Source organism: Aythya ferina, assembly GCF_964211825.1.
Source record: "Aythya ferina genome assembly, chromosome: 2".
Classification (NCBI taxonomy): domain Eukaryota; kingdom Metazoa; phylum Chordata; class Aves; order Anseriformes; family Anatidae; genus Aythya; species Aythya ferina.
In genome coordinates this window covers 97,134,864-97,159,972 of record NC_140297.1, presented here as the reverse complement: position 1 = coordinate 97,159,972, position 25,109 = coordinate 97,134,864, and the positions used below count along the sequence as shown (strand labels likewise).

General features: G+C 39.4%; 1 protein-coding gene across 2 annotated transcripts in view; it reads left to right on the top strand.

Moving 5' to 3' along the window:
* The window catches only part of AHRR (aryl hydrocarbon receptor repressor), a 90,698-nt gene that overhangs the window by 6,910 nt on the left and 58,679 nt on the right, over nucleotides 1-25,109 (top strand). For both annotated transcript variants that reach the window (XM_084508645.1, XM_084508644.1), the window contains exons 2-3: nucleotides 10,298-10,369; nucleotides 16,949-17,130. In XM_084508645.1, the coding sequence (XP_084364771.1) occupies nucleotides 10,308-10,369; nucleotides 16,949-17,130 (244 nt within the window). In that variant the 5' untranslated portion in view covers nucleotides 10,298-10,307. The remainder of the gene's footprint in view (nucleotides 1-10,297; nucleotides 10,370-16,948; nucleotides 17,131-25,109) is intronic.

Sequence of the window (25,109 nt, the reverse complement as noted above, 5' to 3'; positions counted from 1 at the left end):
ATGATGCCAATTTAAGCATCAGGCTAATACAATTCACTCAGTTCTAGGTGGAAATACTTCATGTTTCATTTCATTTTTTCTCTGCATTCCCATTTTCTGCAACGGGGTTTGAAAAAAACATTTTTTCCCCTTAAAGTTTATGGATTTTTTTCCTTTTTATTTTTCCATTTTTTTTTTCTTTCTTTCTTTCTCTCTCTCTCTTTTTTTTTTTTTTTTTCCCATGGATCTTCCCGTATCTAAGCTCTTTTGAACCTCTATTACATGGTGTTTGGCCTTTCATCCTCTGCTTCTCCTTTTGTTAGACTGAATGACTGAGAAGGAGGAACAAAGAGTAGCAAATCCAGGAGAAGAATGGGATTGCATCTTCTCAGCATGCTGATGTTACATATAAGTTTATAAGTCATCTTTCTCCCTGCTCTCCCACTCCTACACACACGCACACACGCATTTCATAATAACTTCTATAATAATAGCGATGCCAGTCTCCATTTTGTCATCCTTAGTCCTCTTTTGGAAGATTAAGTTCCAAATCCAGTCCTCTTTTGCTTCTCTTCTTGGGGAACTTTCGCTGTGCTACGTTCTTCTTGTGTCACAGAAGTTCCTATGAATTCAGGCAGTGCTCTTTTCTGAGTCAGAGACACTCGCTTATTTCTCTTTTCCACACAGTCCCTCTGTCTACAGTGATATTTGCAGATGTCCAGATTTTGCGCTGTTGTATGTGTTGACTCCTATTCTGTACTGCAGCCACTAAAACCTTTTAAGAAGCCCTTTGTGGAAAAGAAGAGTCAGAGAAATGAGAATATTGTTATGGTGTATGGCAGTATTCTTTAAAGGACTTGGATTTGGAGCTTGGCCCACTGGCTGGAGGGGATCACCAGCACATTGGCTGCTGTGAAGAGTCTCCTTGATTTTGATAAACCATCCTTTCCTGATTAAAATTCCATTTAAATTAGTGCCATTTTGTCTTTACAGTAGAAAGCTCCTAAAATTGTTTCCAGCATTTCTCTTTGTTTCACCTGGTCAATCCTGTAGCCTATCTGCAGTCGTCCTTTGAAGGCTACAGGGTTTCTGATCGTACTGGATGGACTACTTGCTCCAAACATGCACCATGCTGCTAATTTGGCCTGGTGGCTGTGCAAGGATAAGTAGTCTTATCAAAGATCATTTTTCACCTGTTTCTAAGAGAACCCCAAACATGGACTATCAGAGTGTGATGAAATGATGAGCAAAAGATTAAAACCCAGGTGGCTGGGAAAGTAATACCAGGAGTGCTGGTGAATTTACAGGAGCGTTTGGAGGACAGGCACAGCTTCATAGTTCGTAGTTGTGTTTGCAACCTGTGGCTAGTTCAGCAGCTCAAAGTGACGTGTCTAATGCACTTTGTTGCACTGGCATATGGGTGCTGGAGCATGCATCGCCTTATGGTGGAAGAGGGGAGTTGGGCACGGGGATAAAACAACACAAGAAGCAGCCAAGGCAGGGCCACGTGTTTGTTGTGCAAATAGTGATACACCCCATTCAAAGTTACACTGTTCTTTTTATCTAAGGACATTTACCCCCCAGTAGCAATTGTGAACAAGTGCAGACAAATTAATGAGCTAGGCAAACTTAATGAACGCTTTATCTCTAGCAGCGTCATCATAAAAGCAAAGAGCTAAGTCTGGCCAGAACCTATCTGAAAAGATATGAATACACCTGATATGTCTGCTTGTTAGCTTGTATGGAGATCTGTACTGCCAGTCTAAAGCTACCCCCAGAACTTGTTCTAGACATGGTTTAAAAACAGCTGAACTGAGGCCCTGCTATGCTACACATTCATGGCAGCAATATTTCATTGACCTGTCTTACTGTTTTTGGTCAAATTTGCTGTGGAAGTGATAGCTATGCTTCCACAGCATCCTCCTTTCCATCTCCAAAAGTAGTTTTTTATGACCTGCTAGTCTGGTTCCACCAAATGTACCAGAGGGACAGAGATCTCAAAGATATTACATTCCTGAGACTTTAAAGGTGAAACATGGTACATTAATATCCCTCCTGAGGGCAAGACTGCAATGCGAGATTGAGTGTGTTGTTAATCATGAAATAATCCGTATGGATCAGACAATATCCTAAGTGCCCCAGCTGCAGCAAATTTTTTCATCACTGCTCATACCTTATTATGCAAAGGGTAGTCCACTTCCCATGGCAACCCAATATTCTCCTCTAACGCTCTGTGGCAAAGACAAATGGAGGACTCAAAGTCAAGCCTGGTAGAAAGAGATGCCACTCCACTAACTGTACAGGATTGTACCAGACATACATGTACATCCAGTCTGATTTTGTTGTGTGTTTTTAAGTGTGCTATGGTCCATATCCTTCCTGAAGTAGCACAGTGCATGTCAAAAGTTTTGAAAACAGCTTAATATTTAAAACCACTTAAAAAAAAATTGCATCTAAGCTTTTTTTTTTTTTTTTTTTTTTTAAGTTAATTATTTACATCTTCAAATCTCAAGAAAAATAAGTAAGTTATGAAACACAAGAATTAAAGATGTGAATTCCTCACCCATGTGGATGTGCATTAAACTAATCTCAAGCTCTCTCATAATCTTTAGGTTTTTTTTTTTTTTTTTTTTTTTTTGTAACAGCCACCTCTATGATGAACATTACTCAGTGAGGTAGAAATTCAATGGTTTCCTTTATTATCCTCATCCACCTTGTGGTTCTGGCTCCATACTACACACTGTTTAAATCCTGTTCTGAACACAGTGCTATTAATTTTGTCACAGCTTTTCCTGTGATAATTGTGACAAAAATAGCTAAGTACGTCAAAACTGCTGAATTGATCTTTATAATAATGCCAAGACATATGGTCTTATTAGCAAAGATAATTCTGAAAGATGTATATTTATTTACTCAATTCCAGGCGTTTAGGACCTGATTTTTCAGAAAACACAATCTTTTGTGTGCGTTTGTTCAGAACACAGTCCTCAATGCCTTCAGCTGCAGAGCTGAATGCTCATCACTTTTAGAAATCAGACCAAGGCGCCCAGAAAATGAGGGTTGATGCCTCCGACATGATTGGGTTTAGTCATGTACCTTGCATTGGACGGGCCCTACAGCCCATGCGTGGCCTTGGTTGCCTCTCCAAGCTCTGCCCATCTGTGCTGCACAGGGCAAGGGTCTGCTCTGCACGCACATAATGCCCTCGTTCGTGTGTATTTCTGATATTTTCCGGCACTTGTCGCTGGGCTGCAGCGGCTGAGAGCACACTGGGAAGGGGGGGAATTCTGGCTCTGCCGAGGGAAGGCATGTAAAGAGCATGGGGATGCATATGTGTGGTGCAGATGCATGTAGGAGGAACGAAGAGGATGACGTGTACTGGGCTCAGACAGAAACTATAGATAACTGTCAGACTACAACACGTCTCCTGAGTGCACACGAACTGTTTTTCTTTAGAAGCTCATAGCCAAATGTGTCCATATTTTCTTTGAAGGAAATTAAAAAGAGATTTTATATATGCTATGTTAGGCAAACCTTCTCTGTGCTGTAAGCACAACATATGATCCCTGATATTTGCAGAACACCCTCTGTAAGTCAAGCGTTATATAGCTTTTTCTTAGTTATTTTTATTATTTTTTAGTATTTATTATTAAAGTTTTTAACAGCGCTTTGGGTTGGTGGATTCACTTTCTTCCTTTTTTTCACTAGAGAGGAGATTGAGGTAGAAGAGTAGATTTTAGGGCCAGAAAGAGCCACCATGATCAACCGGTTCAATGTCATGGATAACATAGACCATCGGACATCCTTAAACAAAATTCTTCATCACATAGGTCGAACAGTTTTCTTAAGAAAAAAAAAAATGATTAAAGAAATGCTAAGTGATGGAGAGTCCTGTGCAGTCCTGGGTAAATTATTTTAATAGTTATCCTCATTTATATATAATTTGAATTTAATTAGCCTCAAATTCTGAAAATTGGATCTCGGTAGAATTAGCTTGATCTCTGTCACGAAATGTTTGTGTCTTACATAATGTATTTACTTATTCTGAGGAAGTTCTCTGTTGCTGTTCTTCATGGCAACCCAAGCAGTTTTTGCTCCCGGACTCTGGCTGTGGGCTCCGTTTTCTCAGCCTTTAGGCATTTCTGTGACTTCTCTCCAGTTTCTCTTCAAGTGTGGCTCCTTCAGCTGGACACAGTGTTGCATGCTATTTGAAAGGATAATATAACTAAAGACCTTGTAAGACAACACAACAGTTTGTCAGAGACAACACATTTGGCAGAAATGTACTAATCACAAGCAATTTAGCAACAGAAAGCGGGTAGAGTTCTACTTCACCTAACATGCAGGTTTCAAAACCTGCCCCCCTGCTTTCATCACCTAATATTTTGCCTACTTTTCTACTGGGATCCGTACCAGTGCACCTGAAGGACTGTTTCAGGTAACTTCAGACTTTCTGCATGTGCAGAGGTGCTGTATGAACACCAGGCAGCACTTCTGTGGTGTGCAGGTGACAACGCACAGGCACAGGCTGCCCAGAGAGGCTGTGGGGTCTCCTCCTTGGAGACATTCAGAAGCTGCCTGGACATGGCCCTGGGCAGCCTGCTCTGGGTGTCCCTGCTGGAGCAGGGGTGGGACCAGGCGGCCTCCAGAGGGCCCTGCCAGCCTCACCAGTGCTGTGACTGCTGCTTTGGGACAGCTCTGCCTAGAAAGCCCCGGGTTGAGGTTCCCAGGCCTTCACTGGACGCTGTTTCCTTTTGCCAAAAAGCATCCCAACACCAACTCTTTTTGATCCTTAAGAAAGCAGTAACGAAGTAAAGAAATCCAGTTTCCTAGCCAATCCAAAATACACCCCCCACACTCAGCAGCCTCCTCTTCATTTATCTGAGGACACCGTGGTCTGTAGGGGCCACGACAGCTCGTTCTGTCGATGAGCCTTGGTGAGAGGAGGCCCTTTGGGGGGGCCGCTGCCTCCCGGGTAGCACAAGGGCCCTGCATGCTGCTCCCTCGTGGCTCTCGAAGCTGCGCCGCGGTTCTGTGGCGAGCCGGGGCCGAGAGCACCACTTCCCTGTTCCCAGGCTGTCTCTTCCGAACCTGGGCTTCTGACTTGTGGTCTGCACAGCCCTTTCATGCAGCTCGGACATTGACTGCGTGGTATGTGATCGCATTCAGGCTAGGAAATGATTCATAGCGTTTCATGAAAGGAGAGGCCATCGGATAATGTGATTTGACCTCTCATAGCTGCCAAGGCTACCAAATTTTATTTCTGAGAATGCCTGCATTCAGCCCAACTGCTTGGATTTCACTTAGGCATAACTTCTGTTAGGACAAACTGTATATAGGAGGACATCTAACAGTGATTTCAAGGCAGCAGGGGATGGAGAATCCACTAAATCATTTGTAACTTGCCCCAGTGTTTAAATACTCACAATGTTACAGATTAATGCCTTTTTTTCTTATTTGGATGTATCTGGCTTCAGCTTCTATTTATAAGTGCTTGCTGTGTTTCAGATTAAAATAATTCAGCACCCATGTCTTCCCCATGATAGTACTTCATGCAAGTCACCAAATTCTTTTTGATTTGGAAGTAGGCTGAACTCATTCTGTGCAAGGCAGTTTCTTCAGCCTGCAAGTATTTTTGTGTTTTTCTTTCCTTGCCCCTTCCCTTTTTTAACAGTATTTGAAAAACACACGGGTACTGTGCACACTGTTCCAATACCAGTCTCATCGTATCTGTAAACAGAAGTAAAATCTCTTCACTCGGTTCAGCCACTGCATTAACTACCTTTGCAGCAGCTCTCCCCTTGGAGCTCAGTGTATAGATTGTATTCATTTTTTACCTTGATCCCTAATTTCTTTCAAGAATCACTGCCGTTTCAGGATGCAGTCTGCACTCAGTAGCAATGACTTGCATTCCCTTTTCTGAGATGTGTTTGTGTTTGACTGTGTTAAAATGCATTGGGGATAAACAGAAACAGACTACCAGGCACTCCATCTTTCTCTATTTCATAATAGAGAAAATAATGCTTAAGACCACTCATTTACATTTTTATAATTGCAAATTTTATCATTGCTGGTTTTCCATTGAGCCTTGATGCCTGCAAGGTCTTCATAAAACCTTTTAACCTTTTTTTTTTTTTTTTTTTTTTTTTTTTTTATCAGTATTTTCTCAGTGATTACTCCTTTTCGGATCTGTCACTTGATTAATTATTTATCTACTTAAACTGTACTCTATAATACTTCATAATACTTCATTGTGGCCTTTTAAAATCAGAATGTTGTGCTACTTAGTTAAATAATTTATTAGTGTCAGTGAATTCCTTCATCAGCTAGATCTGATAAGTTCTCAGTAAGTTTCCCTCCAAAGAGCATGATATTCCGTAGAACTCTATTAAGTGATGTTATTCATCTTTCTTATCAGCTTTTCTGATATTTTGCTTGGGACGGATGTTAATGTCACCATCCGGTGGTTAGCTGGATCATTATGTTTCCCTTCTCTGAATATTGTCATATAGCAGCTGTCTTTCAGACCTTTGGATTCCTCAGTGTTCAGAGATTCATTACAACTTAATGGCATCACTGATTAAAAGCATCTGACACAAGAAAGTGAATGATCATGGCCCACATCTGCTTTTTCCCAGCCCAGCTATTTTGTTCCTTTCACTCCTAGCTCTCCTCCTCCTGAAGCTCCTCAAGTCTGCAAGCCCCCTCTCCTGCTGCTACAGAGCAGAACATTGCTGCTGTGGCTTCATCTTCTTCCTCCCTCAAACAAGGGGAGAGCATGTGAGGACTCTCAAGTGTTGCAAGAAGAGAAAGGAAAAGGAAAGAGAAAGGAAAGGGCACAACTGTGCTGAGCAGCTGAGCATCATCCCCCCAAACCTTTTCCCATTTCTCACATGTGAAGCTGGTGGGCTTCTAGGGAAAGAGCTGTGCAAATGGGTTGTGCCACCCCAGTGGTGGAGAGTAGCAGTAGTAGCAGAAGTAACTCTTGCCTGTATACATATCTAGGACATTGGTGTTCACTTGCTGAGGCAGTGCTCCATACCATGTTGCTGTGGTAACCCTTTGTCCTAATTCTGTGGAAAGTTCGTACAGAAAGCCCGAAGACTGCATGGTTTGTTCTTATTTGAGTCTTCTTCTTTTCAAAAAAGATTGGAAATAAATCTGTTGAATAAATCTACCTTTTCTCTGTACACATTTTTTAGATTTTTTTTTCTTTTTCCATAATATTCATCTATGTATAGATGAATATTTATATATTTATATATATATATATAATATATATATATAAATATATTTATATTTATATATTCAATTTGTGAATTTTCCTTTGGGCTTTTATCTTTCTTAACCAACTTTTTACATGTCACAAATTCTACCTTATATTGTTTGCTATTTATTTCCTGCCTTTCAGTTGTCTGTATACTGAGGTCTTTTTAATCTACTTCTAGTTGCTGTCCCATATTCATCAGCTGAACCAGAGTGGGTTTTAAAATATTGTCCTTTTGGGAAATTCTATAAAGTCTTAACTTTCAGTTTTCAGTTGAGTTATGCTGTCCAAGTCTTTTTCTTCCTTTTAATTTTACTCATAAAAGCAAGAGAAGGGAAGTCTAGCATGTGACACTGTTTTGAAACACGAACTATGAGTCACGGATTCATATTATGAACGGGAAGGACTCAGAACACAAAAATATTACAATGTAAAGAAAATGACTTTTAATGTAATGTCTCACAAGAAGCTACGGCAATTCCTTTAGCATCTTCACGCCATTCCAGCTTCCCCCTAGAGTAGAAAACCCACCAAGATAGATGAGCTCATTCAAATTGGCAGACTGTTGCAGAAAATGGGATTCTAGGCTAATCTAACCTAACTAGGTCTTTGAAGGTGGCAAGAAGGCTTTACCTAAGCAAAACCTGCCAGATAAACAAACCTTCTTAATCTCGAGCAGTATTTATTGTACTGCATTCAATCCCTTGTAGACTGTGGCCAGGCAGTTCACATGCTTGATTTCACACAAAATCATCTCAGCAACCAAAAAGTTAAACCAAACTTATTTGTGTGTTTTGGGAAGAATTCTATACCTGATGCTGCACCGAGTGGAGAGTGACTGGTGGAGAGTGACTACCACCATCAGCTGTAATTAAAAGGAGACAACTGCTGACCTGTTATTCTAATCTCTATAGTGTCAAATATTTTAGAACAAATTTTAAAGGAAGGAACAGTTTATGACCATGGTTATTTGTGTAATGGAATAAAAATGAAATGTAGAGTTAGGTAATCTTGCCAAGGTAACCTAATAGGTTTCTGATAATAAAATAACTGATTTTCCAGAGGAGAGAAATACTGTAGACCTATCTGAATTTAGTGAAGGATACTGTGCTGCAGAGGACTAGTACAAGAATTGAAAGGGTTGGAGGAAGGAACTGGATCAACAACATGTGCTGGAAGGAAAATGACTGAGCAGGAGGGAAACTACAAGCATTGTTCCTCAACTATCAGTTTGGAGACAATCTTATTTTTACTAAGAAATTTCATGTAATACCAGGAATGTACTAATAAAATTAGTTGCTTGCACCATCGATGGTACAAGTGGATAAAATTCTCACGTAATAGAAACCAATTGTATGAATTGTATGAATAAGGTGGCCAGCTATGCGGACTCTGGAAGTTAGATTTCCTTTGTAAATTACACAGAATCACAGAATCACAGAATTTCTAGGTTGGAAGAGACCTCAAGATCATCGAGTCCAACCTCTGACCTAACGCTAACAGTCCCCACTAAACCATATCCCTAAGCTCTACATCTAAACGTATTTTAAAGAATTGTGAATTTATTTGTTGAAAGTTATGCACAAAGACAGAAAAATGTGCATACTAGGTAACCACAGGGTGACCGTGTTCCATGAATTTTATAACAGCTATGAAAAAGGAAAATGCAGTCACACTAATACCAAGTGAGACAGTTCCCATAAAAAACTAATGGTTTGTTAATGCATATATATATACGCATATGAAATGCAGTTAGACTTTAATTAATATGCTGTTCATGATTCTGTTTATGCATGTTTTAGACAGATTAATTGAAAACGTAAAATAAAGAGAAAGGCTCCTAAGATGATGTGAAGAATAAGGAGTTTGTAACACGAAAGGGGATTGAAACAGTCTGGGTTGTCCTAGAATAGAAAAAATGAAGGCTGGCTGAAGATATGACTGATATTTAAAAATACGCCAATGAGTAAACACAATGGAGGAGGAAGAGCTATTTAAACTAAAAGACAATGTTGGCAGAAGAACAAATGGGTATAAAATGACCATGAACAAATTTAAGCTGGAAAGCGTAAGGTTTTTGGTTATCAAAAAGCTGTCTTTCGATGAAAAGCAAAACACCTCTAAAGAGTTTTTTAAAGTTAAGTTCATTAAGCTTATGGTTTTCTTTATATGACAGAGCTGTCTTCAATAGCATGGGATTTGATTCAGTGACATAGAAGGTCCCCTTAATTTCACATCTTGCACAAAGCAGCAAATACTCTTGAGATACAGTAACTTCTCAGGCAATCTACACCCATTGTTGTGAGCATACAGTGAGACTAAAATACTCTTTCAGACAGAAAATCAAGAGACTTTGCTATTTGGCTAATCTCCGGAAGATTTGAACAGACTTCTTTTAGACCTCGCAATGTCTAACATGCCCAAACAGAGCAATAGTTTGTCTGAAAATTGTCACCTCCATCAGCGTTACACTGGGATCTGGTCCTCAGCGCTAACCGTAGCGCAGTGTGCCACTTCTTGAGCTGCCAACAGATCTACTTTCCGTCTTTAAAAATGAGGGTGTGAGGACCTGGACAAATGCTAATTTGAATAATGGCATCCTACTTATCACAGTTTCAGTAATGGAAGGCAATATTCTCGTGTATTAAAAAAGCTGTGAAATCCTCCCTGCAAAAGATGATGGGTAGTATTATTCATTCTTATTTGCTTAGCTGAATTTAAAAATTAACCTAGAAGGAAAAATATATATTTGCATATTGAGTAAACAGGATGTATTTTATACCCATTTTTATACCATGTATAGTATGCGTAATTTGAAAAAATGAAAATTGAATATAAACATCAATATTATAATAGCATTAAGGTAGGAAATTGGAATAAGCCTTAAGCTTCTATCTTAACTAATGCCACTGTGCTTTTTAGTGCTGTTGAATGCCACACTCAAGGAACAAACATTTTCCTCACATGAACTTTCCTGGTGCTGTCATTTTGTACAGTGGTATGAAACACAGAAACCTCTGAACTAAGACACCTATTCCTTTTGTTTTTCAGCATCAAAACAATGATTCCTCCGGGGGAGTGCCTCTATGCTGGGAGGAAAAGGAGGAAACCCATTCAGAAACAGTTAAGTATCATATTCATCAGGAGGCAGTTGCACCTTTCTCCAAATGTATGTGGTAGAAATGAGGCAGCAGGAGGAGTCCCACATCCCATGGTCTGCCAAGCCAGGGGAGATCCAATCTTTTTCACTGCAGTGAGAAACTCCTGGTCCAGAGGCTGTCTCTTTGTGGTTTCCAGTGGCTTCAGAAATGATGCTGAGCGTTCAGAGCATCCTTACCCATCACTGGCTGTCCCAGGAGGTGGCTGGTGGTTGTTGAGATGTGCACCTCAGTGTTTTTTCCTAGGCAGAAGATACTGGTGGACTAATTGTCAGCCAGGAAGAAGCGGTGTGTTGAGTGGCACCAACACGCTGGCATGGCCCCCTTTCCCCTTCCTTGGCTTAGCCTTGCTTGTGGCATCACTACGTTCAACACATGTGAGTCTGGAAAGTGGGTCAGTTCAGCCAACTGAAAAAGCAGACTGGTGACTCACTTTTTGCATAAAGAACACATCATATTCAAGCCACTATTTACTATGGAATCACTTTCATCAGAAGAAAAATGCGATAGAAATTGTATGTGTGAAGGCAAAGCAGAAAAAAAAAATGCAATGGTATTAAAAAGATGCTTGAAATTGCAGAAAAAAAGGATGTTATAACTCAAATGTAAAATGAGTTTGCCATAAACCACTCTGTGAGATTAAGCCTTCTGATATAATCATTCCACATCTTCTGAGTTATACTTGATTATGAAACACATTTGTAGCATGTTAAAATTGTGAACTAGTGCTGGTGGTCTTTGCAGGCAATTTAAGGATGAGAAGGTAATTAAAGCAGAGCTCCTAAAATAACACACTTGGCTTAAAATTTTTGTCTAAAGTCAAAGGGGAGTTACTCTGAAAGTTTAGGTGAAGACTGCTGATTTTGTTTGGGTTTTGGAGAGTATTTGCACATGAACCACTTGTTGCCACTTAAAAAAAAAGATATTTTTTTTTTTTTTTTAGTGTAAAATACATCACAGGTGAGGATTTCAATAGACAAAGATGATGAATGAAGAACAGTAATCTTTCTGCAACACCTGAGTATTAGATCCAAAATGTATGCAGTGTTTTTGCACTACTGTTCAAGTATGCATCTGGATACTTCATACATGCATAAAGTGTGGAACTTCTCCAGTACATGACATTGCCTCTGTGCAGAACTGTTTATGAATCATAACTTTTGTGGGAAAGGAGGGAGCACTGCAGTTGCTTTGAGGAACATTAAGCTTCATGTTTGGAGTTTGTATATCTAGAACTTCTCACTGAGATGACTTCTAGGTAAAAGCAATGGCTAAGATAGCTACCCACTATCAAAGGATCTAAGTATCTTCAAGAGCCTTCTAGGAAATTCTGGCTTCAGCAAAATCAAAGGCAGGTTCTCACTGAATTTGAGGGAACCAAGGTTTTTACCTTTTGAGCCATTGCAAGTAGTGCTACTTCGAAACTATTTGTGCTACGAGATGGCAGTGCTGGTACCTGAATATGAGCCTATCCACCCAGGATATATACAATTTTGATGAAGAAACTTGGTTTTGGTTAAATAAGGGAGATCATACGCTTGGAGTCATTATAACACAGCTCCCGCATTAGAGACTGTCCTCTATTTTCTGTGAATAGTTACTTATCACTTGCTGAAGATGATTTCTCACTTCCTAGCAACACTAGTCTCTTCCTCAAACCTTATCTCTTTGTGGTCTTGGTGTCTAGTAAGCCTTTCCTGTGCTCATTCCCTCATTCAGGGACTTCCTAACCCTGCTCTAATGGGGCTCTGAATGCCCGTGACTGACTTACCTTGTCCAGAGCTCCTTTCACAGTCTATGCCCTTCAGTCCTACGGATCTTACTGACATTTCAGGACTATGAGGTCTCCTTACCAGCCTCAAATAATTTATCTTGAATTTAGAAGGACAGATATATCCTATTTATTTAATAGCATGTTCAACCATGATTTTTGATCCAAGTTGTGCTGCTTTTTGTAGAACTTGTCTAGTTTGATAACAGCACATTTTCCTCTACAGCTTTGTCCTACTTCTCTCTCTGTAGGGATTCATGGGTGCTAATCTGAGCAGGAGATGTAGTTTTCTTAGGTATTCGTGGACAGGACATCACCAGCTGTATTCTGAGGTAGCTTTACAGAATAAGGAGGAAAACATATGAAGAAGCTCCACAGGAGAATGCAGAGAACCATATGACAATGAAAAAACATGTAGAAAATTTGTATTTGCAAGAGCTAGTATGTTTCAGTCTTCTCTACTGGGAGAGACTGTCTTCACTAGGTTGCCATTCTTCAGACAGTACATCAGGTTTAAGTTTGACCTTCATATATAGAAATAATTCTAAAATCCTAGCTGTTCTCCTTTAGTCACAGACAGCTTTCAAACAAGCCCCATTAAATGTGGTCTACACTAAAGGATTTTGGCATTTATGGAACCAGTTCAAACACCTGGAGCTCAGGCTGGTTGAATATTTTCCACCAGATATGCTTTTCATCCAGAAAAATGGAGTATTTTGAGTGAAGGAAATATTTTCTCCTTAAGTGTTTGTTTCCTGTGGAAACCCAACATTTTACTAGTAACTCAAGCATGTGAAAACTAAAGAGATCTTGTTTTTAACCTCAAACTACAATCACTGCATTGAAATTCATACTCATATTAAAGATGCTGGAGTCATGCGTCAGGACAGTTACCATTTGAGATTCATCCACTTTTCATCTCAAACCCTGGCAACTTGTAAAGCTCTCTCTCTCTGCAAAACATTTCTTGTAATGTTTTACAGCTCTTTAAAGGCAACCTCAGCTGCCTTAGCTCTGAATGTATCTACAACTGCTCCAAACTGCCCAGTTGAGCCAGAACGGTATCAGTGCCAGGGTAAACAGAGACCTCAGGAGGTGCTCTCTCCTGTTTCTTAGTTCTCATTTTAAGGCCCTCTGTGGCATAGCCCTTCCTCTTACTTGGTGTCACACTATCCCACCTCTTATCTGCTGTGCCGGGATGATGTCTTCGTGACCATTAGTTCTGCTTTCTCCTTTTCTTGCCATGAAGACTCAGAAGAGGTGGACAGTGGAAAAGGGTCACCTTTCCTTCAACCAGATTTTTCTCATTTAATCCTTTTCACTTGTAGGGGACAGTGAGCATCTGCATATGGCCAGTTGCCACTGGAGCTCAGCTGTGCCAGGCTATCGATGCAGTGCCCAAGCACAGCTCAGCAGCTGTGGGTGCCGGTCAGTTGGTTCATGATAATCATCTTGCTGTTACTTTGTGCCTAGTCTATCTATTGCATCTCATGGCCTTTCTCTTTCCTTTCTCTTCTTACTGAAAGCTTCCCATCCTATTAGATGATTAGATTTTCTCAGTTTAGATCCTCCTCCATGGGTTTAACACTTCAGCATACTTTGAAAACTTCTTCAGAGTGAACTTTCTGTTCAAGGGGCAGGGCTCCCTCAGTGGGCAGCAGGTAGTGGAGGAGCAGATACCTTGCTTTGCAGACAAGAGCTGTAGCTGCAGGAAATTCCTCTGCAAGCTCTCCGAACTGGTTTACAGAAGTGGCAGTCCATGGGTCATGGGCACATTGAATCACTGAAGCACAAATGGCTCAATGCCTGACGTACTAATGAAACAGAAAAAATTCTCTGCATCAGCTCCCACACTCATTTCCTACCGAACAGGGACTGATGGCATGGATCCCATGCGGGAACCCTTTCTTGTTAATGCAGAGCAAAATTTGGATGATTTAACAAAGCAAAGAGGAAATGCCAGCTTTACTGTGTTAAGTACAGGTGCCACTTTATTGTAGTAGTAGTGTATGAAAAGCAGATTAAAAGAGGAATTATAGAATGAGTGTTGTGTTCCTTAGGACCCAATTGATGCAGTTTGAGAATCAGTTTTAACACAAACACGACAAGTATGGCTAGTTTCAGCTCAAAATAAGGGCTAGAATTTCCATTCACCTCAAAACAACTCATTGAAGAATTTTCCTGCTTGCTGTTTTCTTTTGTAGGACAGCTAAGTTAGCCTTTCCATGGAACTTGCATTGTTTTAAATCTCATCCACTTGGCACCTAGTTACCATTTGCATCAAACTTACATTTGTTTGGATTTACTCACTGCCTGAATCATTTCCTTGAGTTTTCAGGAAGACTCCGTCCTGAACTTTCTCTTGCAGTCTTTACACCATTCCCTGTAATTTCCAGACAACTGATCTCTTACTTAGTACAAATGGAATCCATGTATTTGCCATGCCTCTCTGGCATAGAGCAATTGATAGTTTATATGGTAAATAGGTTTGAACAATTTCTATTCTGTGTTACTCTTGAAAATTTTCATCTTTTGAACTCATTGGCCTAATTTTCCTTATTGGAATTATTTTTTTCTGTACTAAGTTGCTTCCTTACTTCAGTTTGTTTGCTATGTGTAAAGGGCAATAAGTAAAAGTCTATGTTCTTTAGCTTAAACTGAACTATAGGCTATATTCCTACAAAATTATTGCTCTCCACACGTCAGGCATCCTTTTGGTGTCAAAAGTGAGAATGGCTGAGCTTCAGGGTTGACTCCAAAAAGTTAGTACCCATTATGTACAAAGAGTAGTCCTTCTTTGTGGATTGCATTAGTTGGTGGATATTTTCTCTCTCTCATAGAGGAAATCCCCAATCCATAAAATCTCCCCCATGCCTCTGAAAGCAGCTCATTGCCTTATTGAAGGACCATGTACCATTTTAGGTAATTTTGAATGACAAATCAGGAATTATGTATTTTCATTGACACCTATCCTGAATATTTCTTCATTCTGTCTGTGTGTTGATGCTATCCTTCAAATTGAACTGAATGCTCACAAAGATAGCAATGATTTTTTCAAATCTGGTTCGACTTGACAGGTTTTCACTCTGTAGCAAAGTCAGCAATCCCATGTACATAACATTGATCTTTTTTACTAATTCCTGAACATAACATTTTTCTTCTAACTACTTAAAAAGCTGAATTAAGACTGCATAAGAAGAGAACACTCAAAGTATGTTGTACTTTAACTCTTTGACCACCTTGTGAAATACTAATGCTCAAAATTAAAATTTTCATTGAAAAATAGAGTAAATGTGTGGCATGTCAAACTGCAGCAGAAATGTGCTATAAGTAACTAGATGCACTCTGTTTCTCCACTGAAGCACTAGCTAAGCTGCACAAGCTTATGCTTCTTGCCTTTGCTTAGGTGGAAGTGGAAGCTGTTAGCACACCCATCTTTTCCTTGTCCACCATTTCCCATTCTTGCAGTATTTTTCCACTCTTTTCCCCCATGATCTTTCTCTAAATGTCTCTTCTGAAGAAAGGGCCTCAGGAGAAATGTGGCAACGTGCCATAAACCAAACAGAAAAAGGGTGATGTGGGAGTGTGGTGGAGACCATCAGACACAACACCAAGTGCCCGGGGCGATGCTAGCTCAGCTGCTGCCCTGGCTTGCTGTAAGGCCTTGGCGATTGTGTATTCATGCAGTTTGCAGCTCCAGTGGCCTGTGGCTTATTTTTGGATGAAGCATGTGACTACTGCTTTGTCCAGCAATGGCTGTCTGCTGGAGATAACAGCCTTCTCGACCTCACCGCAAATGTCTTGGTGCTTATGTGACAAGTCCATGCTTTGCCACGGATCACCCCTTGCTGTCATGCTGGACACCCCAAAATTGATGACCCCTCACTGGACACCCCAAAACTGAGTAGTTTAAAATTCATCATTTTGCCTGTGCAACTTTGATTTGACACGTTCCTCGCTGGTGATACATTTCGTCTTGCACATTTTCACAACAACTCTTTCTGAGATATCTGGTCCTGTTCACTGCATGAGAGGGACACACTATGGGACTGGAATAGGTGTATTTGGTTTCGAAATCTGAATAACGTTAACCTTAATGTTTTGGGAGGAATATGAATGTTCTCAAGAGAGAAACCAAATTCTTACCTTTGTTACTACCGACATACAGATAAATCGGAGAACGTTCACAGGAGTTTTGAGCCTGGCAAAAGAATGTCTCTTCACATTGCTTCCCACACTCTTTTTATCATGTCCAAAGACAGGCTTTTTTCTTGATTATATCCTGAGCTACAGGTTAATTCTGAGTCATTAAATGGAGGGCACTAAGATGCTTTAAATAAATACAGTGGGTGCTAAATAGGTTCATCCATTAGTCATAGTTATTTTATTCTGCTCTTCAGGTACTAATTTGTACAACATAGATGAGAAATCTTTTTTTTTTTTTTTTTTTTTTCTTTTTTCTGGTGTACACTAACACACAGAGTTAGCACCCATTCCCCTAAGATCAGAGGGTCCTGAATAAGAGAGATCATTTCTTCATCTTTTTTCCACTGGGTGGATGTGAAATGAGAGGCCAATGTCCATGTTTTTGCACAATGGCAAATGCAGAATGACAAAAAGTAAAATATCTTTTCAGCAGGGGATAGAAACTGAGCAGATTTGCACAGAACCTAGATTAACCAGCAACTGACTGCAGACAACATCTCAGTCTCTGGTGGTACTACCTGGAGGTAAAACAGGTAATTGAAAATGTGATACTCTTCTCCACCACAGAAGGCCTGCAGCTGGGAATGAAAAATCAAATCCTTCGAAGAGGCACAGGGACCGTCTGAATGCAGAACTTGACCACCTGGCCAGCCTCCTGCCTTTCCCCCCTGACATAATATCCAAGCTGGACAAACTCTCCGTGTTGCGCCTTAGCGTCAGCTATCTGCGAGTCAAAAGTTTCTTTCAAGGTAGGTCTCTTTAAGATATCAGTATGCCATTAAAAGTCTCCCTCTTGCTTATTGATGCTTTCTACTAACAGTAAGTAAAATTAAAATGTCATATTATATTGGTAAAGTGAAAAAAGAAAGATCTAATCTCTATTATTGAACGTACTTATCTTGCGTATGAGATGTTGCTTTGGAAATGTTGTGCATTTCCTCCTATGCTGTTCGTGTGTTTTTTACCAAATAATGGGATAACCCCCACCCTTCCTCAACATACTTTAGGAAACAGGAAAACATGACTGTAGAATACTTAAACTAGCAAAGAGGCTTGGGACAGATGTAATACCTGTAGCTACTTTGTGCTCCTTTTTTTTGAAGCTATTATCGTTTGTGTTTACAATGTCTGTTTAAATACAACGTTAAAGTAAAGAAACTACCGTATTATCTGTATTTACTGTGTGCCCAATGGGAAACAGCCTTGCTTAAATGGCAAGGAAGATCACTTTCTTTTGGTATAAGCAAGATCTAAAGTTTGAAGTGTTGACTAAAGCTGTAATAGGCTACACTTTGTTTTTGTAGCTGTCTGCCACACCATACAATGAAAGCCAAATATGCATGTTCAGATGTACAGAACAAGAATTATTCCAAATTTGAAGACAGTTTTCGTTTCTTCTGTTACTGCACTATTCACAAAATCTGCAAAATCTGGATTAAGGACTCAACAATGAAAATCTTCTCTAAAGCTGTATTTAAGAAAAGGAGAAATAAAAGCCTATTTTGAAGGAGTTTAACTAACTAAAACTTATAGGTGGACTGCAGAAAAAGCAGCAGAATTATTTATGGATGTTATTTTCCTTTACTACTCTTTTTTTTTTTTTTTTTTTTTTTTTTTTTTTTTTTTTTTTTTACTGAAGAATATTTGTTGGTTGACCTCTTGTGGTTTTTGTTGTTGTTGCTATTGTTTTGGTTTTGGTTTGGTCTTTGTTTTTAAATTTTGGTATAAAAATAATGCCAGATTTTAAAGAGGCTTTGGCAGGCTGCAGGACATGCTACAAGCTGACATTACATTACAGGTGGTGATGTTACCGATAGCAGGAGCCTCCCATATCAATGGTGGCAGCTGGCTGCCCAGCCTCCGTCATCCAGCAATTTACAGAGCGCCTCTCTTCCCCTTTGTACACATACCTGAGTGTTATTGCCCCTTCCTCTGCTTTCGTTTCCCTTGGATTTACAAGGAATAAGCTGTCTTCAGCTGCCTTTACTACTCTTCAGCCTGAGTTTTAATATGGATTGTCCTTTTTTTTTTTTTTTTTTTAAAGGATAAAAGTAAAACAAGTAAAGCCAGACTTCATTACTCTGAAATGTTCCATGTTTGAAGAGACTTCATTTAATTTAATCCCCAAATTACCTAATTGGACACATAGTTTGTGTTCCCTTCATTCTTATTTTTAAATGTTTACATCGTGAAACTAAGGTTACAGAAAGCATTGTTTATAGTAAAGGAAGGAAACTACATGCCATTTTAAGACAGAGAGCAGGCTGGAGGTTCAGGAGGGTGGAGTGAAGGAGAGGTGAACCCTTGAAACAGATCCGGACAAGGAATGGGTGCTAATGTCTGGTAAGAGCAAGAGCTGCAGCCTTGGTTTCACGTCACGCCATCATCTACTTCCTTGTAGTTGTGTTGTGGAGAAATGAGGCAGAGTTGGGTTTTTTAACTGAAGATTTGGTAGGAAGTCAACTAAAAAAAAAAAAAACAAACAAAGATTATCCCCAATGTTTGGATCTTTGTTGTGAGGACAGAGCATAGAAGAGCAGAAATGGCTTCTTTGTGGCTTTTAAAATCACAGGATGGAACTATGTTAGGAGTTGTTAGAAAAACTAAAGATAGAGAACAGAGCAATGGTATGCAAAGATATTATAAAATTGAATACAAAAATATATCTGGAAAAGCTGACCTAGAATATCCATACTAATTCACTCAGGGACAATTAATTCAAAAGAACTGGTGTTCAGTAGAAGAGAGAAACCTGGAAAATAGAACATAAAAACAATAATTGAAGAGGGACAGTGGTCAGCAAATTGTTCTGTGCTTGTAATACGATATGTTGACATAAACAAGAAAGCCAAGTGTGGATTTTGGTCTGTTTGCCCAGAGGCAGCATGTCACTAAACAGGAAGGTTATAATCCCTCTCTGCATGAGACCAGCATGACTCCATCTGGAATACAGCTTTCTGTTGTGGGCATCTCCTGGTCACAAGGGCATTAGTACATATAAAGGCGTTTGGAATAAACACAGGCAAGAAGTGACTGTAGGGCTGGATGGCCAAAAAAAAAAAAAAAAAAAAGGAGTAAAATTAGCTCAAACACGTACAATTTATGTCCTACGGCTGTTCTTCTTCATGGGGGAGAAGGATGGCCTGTGAGACAGGAAGGAATTGCTAAGGACATTTTAGAGGAGCACAATGAAGGACCTAAGAAGCAATGATTAACATGCTGAAATTTGGCTTGAGTATCAAGCAATTCATATCTGTAACGAGTTCAGTTCAACTATCTGATATTCCTAAAACTGATGCAGTGGAGATTCAGGACATTCAATATTGTAGTCATAAATTGGACACACAGGCGTGTTCATCCCCCTTTTAAAATGTTGTTCTTTGAGTTTTAAGGAAGTTAAGTTTAATTCCCATGTTTAAAAAAAGTGTTTGTAAGAATGCTTTTTTGCAATTTTTCTTAAAGCTTCAAAGTGCTGTTTTACACATAAATTCACATATGACATTGCCGTTCAACCTACAGCAGTTTGTCAATTCCTGTGACAAATTATAATTACGTACCTTCAACAGTTCCAGCGGTTTCCAGACATACTCGTTGACTTGCCACTAGGTGTCCTTTCAGTAGCTACTCTGGAATCCTCGGTGTGCAGCATAAATGTTGTATTTATGGAGATCAATAGCTAATTAGAGGGCATGGAGTGACCTCACCATGTTGATTTCAGGTGTGGAAATAGCTTTGCAAGGCATGAGGTATTAGGGGATAGCAAGTATTCATTAGTCACGTATTCCCTTCTTGGTGACCATTACAGGTTAATACCTTGAGGCATATGGCCCGTTCATCTTAGTTAATTATTTCAGCAAAAGTTCTGGACCTTTTCCAAAACTTAGATCTGGTTGTTAAGGCAGATTATACTAGTTATCAGTTTAACAGTCATTCTGGTGGATTTCCTCTCTCATTCTTAGAAACTTTTTCCTTTGGCTTCGGAACAATTCCTCTGCCTACTGGGTTTGCAGCCTTCAATCTCTGTTATCGGTTGGCAGCGGCTCTATTAATAGTCCCACTCCCCCAGGCTACATGCATTTAGTCATTTTGCATTTTCCTGATAAGCGCTTCAAAATGGCTTGCAGCAATAACCTTACAATCTCACCAGATCTCTTGTACAAGGCAGCACAGATCTGAACGGGTATTTAGGCTGAGAGACATCAACTGCTACAGGAAGCTGTCTGTGCTGGTCATCTGGCCCTCACAAAAATTTGTCTTGGGTGGGACTGCTGTGGGTGTGGAGTGGTACTTAATGGCCGTGACCACTTGAGCTCCCTGGACCACTTTCTTGGCCATATTCCATCCTGGTTAATTGTATTCTGTCTTCCTTTACCACTCTTGACAATACCTCCTTTAGTACCACTTATTTCTTAGTTTTTCCTGTGGTAAAAGAATGGTGGTCTTGTTCCACTTCAGACCTGACTCCCTTTCATTGATCATTTAAATTGTCCCCTTCTTGTATAGCTTTCACTTTTGCAGATCAATGAAGAAAGAGTAGCTCCTTGTTCTTTTAGTGTCTCAGATTTATTCTGAGAGGTGGTTAACTTAAGCTTCCCAGTACCTCTAAGGAGATTAGTTATGATATCTTAGATAGACCAATAGGCAAAATAAGAATGCAGTTAGAACTAGAAATTAAATTTCCTAATTTTTTAGTTCTTAGTGTAAATAATCTTATCCTGATAGGCCACTCAAATTTTCCTTCAAAATGCCAGTCATTAATGTAAATGCTTTTAACTGTAAGCATTCCTAATTAATGAGAGCTAATATTGCCAAGTGCAGTCTTAGATGTCAAAAGTAGAGACCTTAATATGGATGATTCTTTGATTATTCAGGAATTGAGGACATTTTAATTCCTTCACTACATAATTCAGGTAAAAGGTAATTTAATCCAATAGTCTATGTTACGTTGCACATCCAGACATATAATGCATGGAAGAATTTGTATTTTTCCTGTTTATATGCACATACACAAACAAACATGCATGGACAGACCAAAACAGTGGCATCTCAACAAAAATCTCCCTTGTGCTATTATTTTGACTTTTGGTGTTTATTTAGTACCAGAATTCAGTGCTTTCTCTGTATTTACTTACTTCCAGACTTCATTTCATCTTGAAAGCTGAAAATGTGATTGATTTATTGGTGACTAAGTAAGGAATGTAGCACGTCCTGAATTAACCCTGAGAATAAATATATTCAAAGTTTCTGTAAATTTTACATTAAAATTGTAATCCAGATTGTAATTCAAAACATAGTGACAGTCAAGTGTGGAGACATTTTTTTTTGACCTGCCTTATGTTGAAGTTATGTGTGGATTTTAAACTGAATTGCAACAGACTATGAGACATTTGCCTATACATTTCAGTTTGTCTGCTTCCATGTAGAATTTCAGACGTTAGGAAATAGGCCTGTAAGGGACTTTCTCAAGCAGTTTTTCCTAAACCTGAGGGACATTTGTGTAATGTTTTTATGAATGTGCAGCGTCAGTGACTCCACACCTTCCTTGGCAATCCTCAACATCCGGTTTAGATCTCTCCTACTGCAGGTTAAACCTTCCTTCTTCTTAGAACTACTTATTCTCTTTTCTCATGACACCTCTGTTTTTACAGCCATGAAGGTGTCTCATGTTTCCCCCAGTCTTTTCTTCTTTAGACAAAACAGCCCTGCCCTGATCCTGATTTTTTTTTTTTTATTTCCCCTCCAGAACAGTATTTTCCTTAGTCACTCTTGTTGCTCTGCTTTTGTCTTTTTCAACATAAGTTCAGGGCACCATGCAATGCATCCTTCAATTTTACAGAGAATGATTGATAGCTTTTCTCAACTTTTCCCACACTATGGTTTCGTAAGTAAGCTTGGCCCTCTTTACAAGAAGTTTCTTTAGTTTACTTACAAAGATATTGTGAGGCTTTTCTAAGTTATGAAGACACGTAATATCTATTGTTGTTCTTTCTTCCCATTCACATGTCCTTTTATAGAGGGTAATTAATTTGGCGTGACACAGCAAGATATCCGTGGCAGATCTGTTGATTCCTACATCTTTGTTATTAAGTTTTTACAAATAGATTGTTTGATATCTTTTTCCAGTGCTTTTCTAGGGATTAAAGCCCAGCTCAGTGGTTGTACTATTCTTTGATTTCCCCTTCCTGTGCTTTCTAAAGATAAGTTTTGTGTTTGCCCTCTTCTACTCTTCCAAAATCTCCCCTCATCACAGTTTCTCATAGATTAATAGCTAACAGCTCTGAGAATGGTTCAGCTCAGTCTCAGAACATGCTGCAATGGATTTTGCCAGATGCAACCAACTTGCAAACACCAAACTTGTCCAAGCACTGGAGGTGCTAACCTTGTTGCTAGTACTTCCCAGCAATATCTGTCTGATCCTAGCTGATGGAAGCAAAAAGGCAATAAACACTTGAAACTTTTTGTGTAGTATCTGATGCTGAGTAGCATCTGAATATCTATTTCTGAGTAGCAGAAAACTCTTTTCTCAGTCTATTTGTAGGGTTAAAGGGCTTCCAGCATGCTTTTAATAACCTCACCTTTCTTGCTACATTTTATTTTATGCATTGGCTTTTCTGTTATTCTTCTTACACATTTTTGCTTTATTTTATTATTATTATTATTTTTTTGTGAGTTTCCAGTCACAAGAACTCAGGATTTTACTAAGATGGTCTTTCGCTACCTTTTCCACTCTTCACCACTATTGAGATAGCTTACACTTATTCCCTACAGGCTGGTTTCTTGAAAGAAATTCTAACTCCTACTGCCCTTAGATACTGATCATATGAGATCTCACCTTCCAGTTCTCCAGGTGTACTGAAGACTTCCTTCTTGAGATCTGGTGTCTTCATCATGCTGTTGTTTGGGTTCCTGCTGCTATAAGAGCCATCAGGTCCAAGATTTCCCAGTCACTTTCACCAAGACACCATCCCAACCTTCTCACCAGTTTCTCCCTTTCGATTCAATATCTTCTAGATATTTATTTATTTATTTTTTCCAGTTCTGGCAGGATAGCACACACTGTTTGGTTTCTGTCTTTCTTCTGATTTAACATCATATTAGCAGGTCATTTCCTCTTACTCAGTTATGTGTTTGGTGTGATCCAATTCCCACTGATGTTTATCTTTAATGGAAATTGGATTTATCCCTTTTAAGAAGAAAGCAACAAAGGATTCCTCCCAGCTGGCCTGAGTTTGAGCGTCCACAATTACTTGCAATCTGTTCCAGCTTCCATCTCCTCCTCCTGTATCCATGGCTGTTGTTCTTCTAGCTCAATAACATGTATGGATTTCTTACTACTTTTATTCAGATTCCTTAGGTTCATTGGATTTTTTATATCAGGATGTCCTAAGAACAGACCATAAGACTGTACCTTAATGTAGAATTTGAACATTTACTGCAACAGTCGACACCCCATAGCTGGCAGATGTGTTTCTCGTGAGAGGTATGTCAATCCAGAAAGTTACAAAATTAAAACTTGAGAAGAGTAGGGGAGCAAAGAATGACCTTGCTTTCGGTGCATTATCCACACCATAACACTATTCAACATTTCTTTATGAGTGCTGCTTAGCTGAACCAAAGCTCCTCTTCTGATGGTCCAGGACTCCACTGCACTGCAAGCAGAGGGATTCTCAGGCTTCCAGTTTCTTCCCATTGCCCTTCCTAACATTTCTGCTTTCTTTTTAATATTTTTTTTTCCAAAATCTCTCAGCATTTTTTTTCCTCTGGATAGCCAAATTTTGCTCTTTTGGTATAAACATGTTTTTTAGATTTAATTTTACATTAGCAAGGAAGATTTTTCCACAATAAAATTTAAAAGGTTTTGAAACTGAACTCATAAGTTTGAGTTTATTGTTACAATTATGGCCTATACTGAATACATTTTGGGGGGGAATTTTCTTCTTTCATTTGTTAGCTGGTTCCAGTAGCCTGAAGCTTTTCCTTAAATGTTAAACCATAGTTTTAGTGAATCACAGCATCACAGAATGGCTGAGGTTGGAAAGGACCTCTGGAGGTCATCTGGTCCAACACCCTGCTCAAGCAGGGCCACCTAGAGATGCTTGCTCAAGACCACATCCAGGAGGCTTCTGAATGTCTCCAAGGAGGGAGTCTATACAGCCTTTCTGTGCAACCTGTGCTAGTCCTTGCTCACTCACACAGAAAAAAAGCATTTCCTGATGTTTAGAGAGACCTTCTTGTGTTTCAGTTCATGTCCATTGCCTCTTGTCCTGTTACTGGGCACCACTCAAAAGAGCTTGGTCCATCCTCTTTGCACCTTCACTTCATGTATTTATACATGCTGAGATCCCCCTTGAGCCTTTGTTTCTCTAGACTAATGAGTCCCAGCTCTCTCAACCTTTCCTTGCACAAGAGATACTCCAGTCTCATCATCATCTTTGTGGACCTTTGGTGGACTCTCCATGCCTTTTATATTGGACATGTTTAGAACAGACATAGAAAAGTAAAAGAAGGAAAGATCTGGAATGTAAATAAATATTATAAGAGATGTTATGATGAGAACAGGATAAAATGCTTAGATCAGCACTCATGGAATTATACCTCCTTGACTCCATCTCTTCACTCCCACTAATCCTTTCTTACTATGATTTATATATTGATTTCAGTTATGGAAATGATGAGAAGCTTTCAGATTATCCTTAAGCCTCTAGTTTTTGATGAAACCTATACTTTG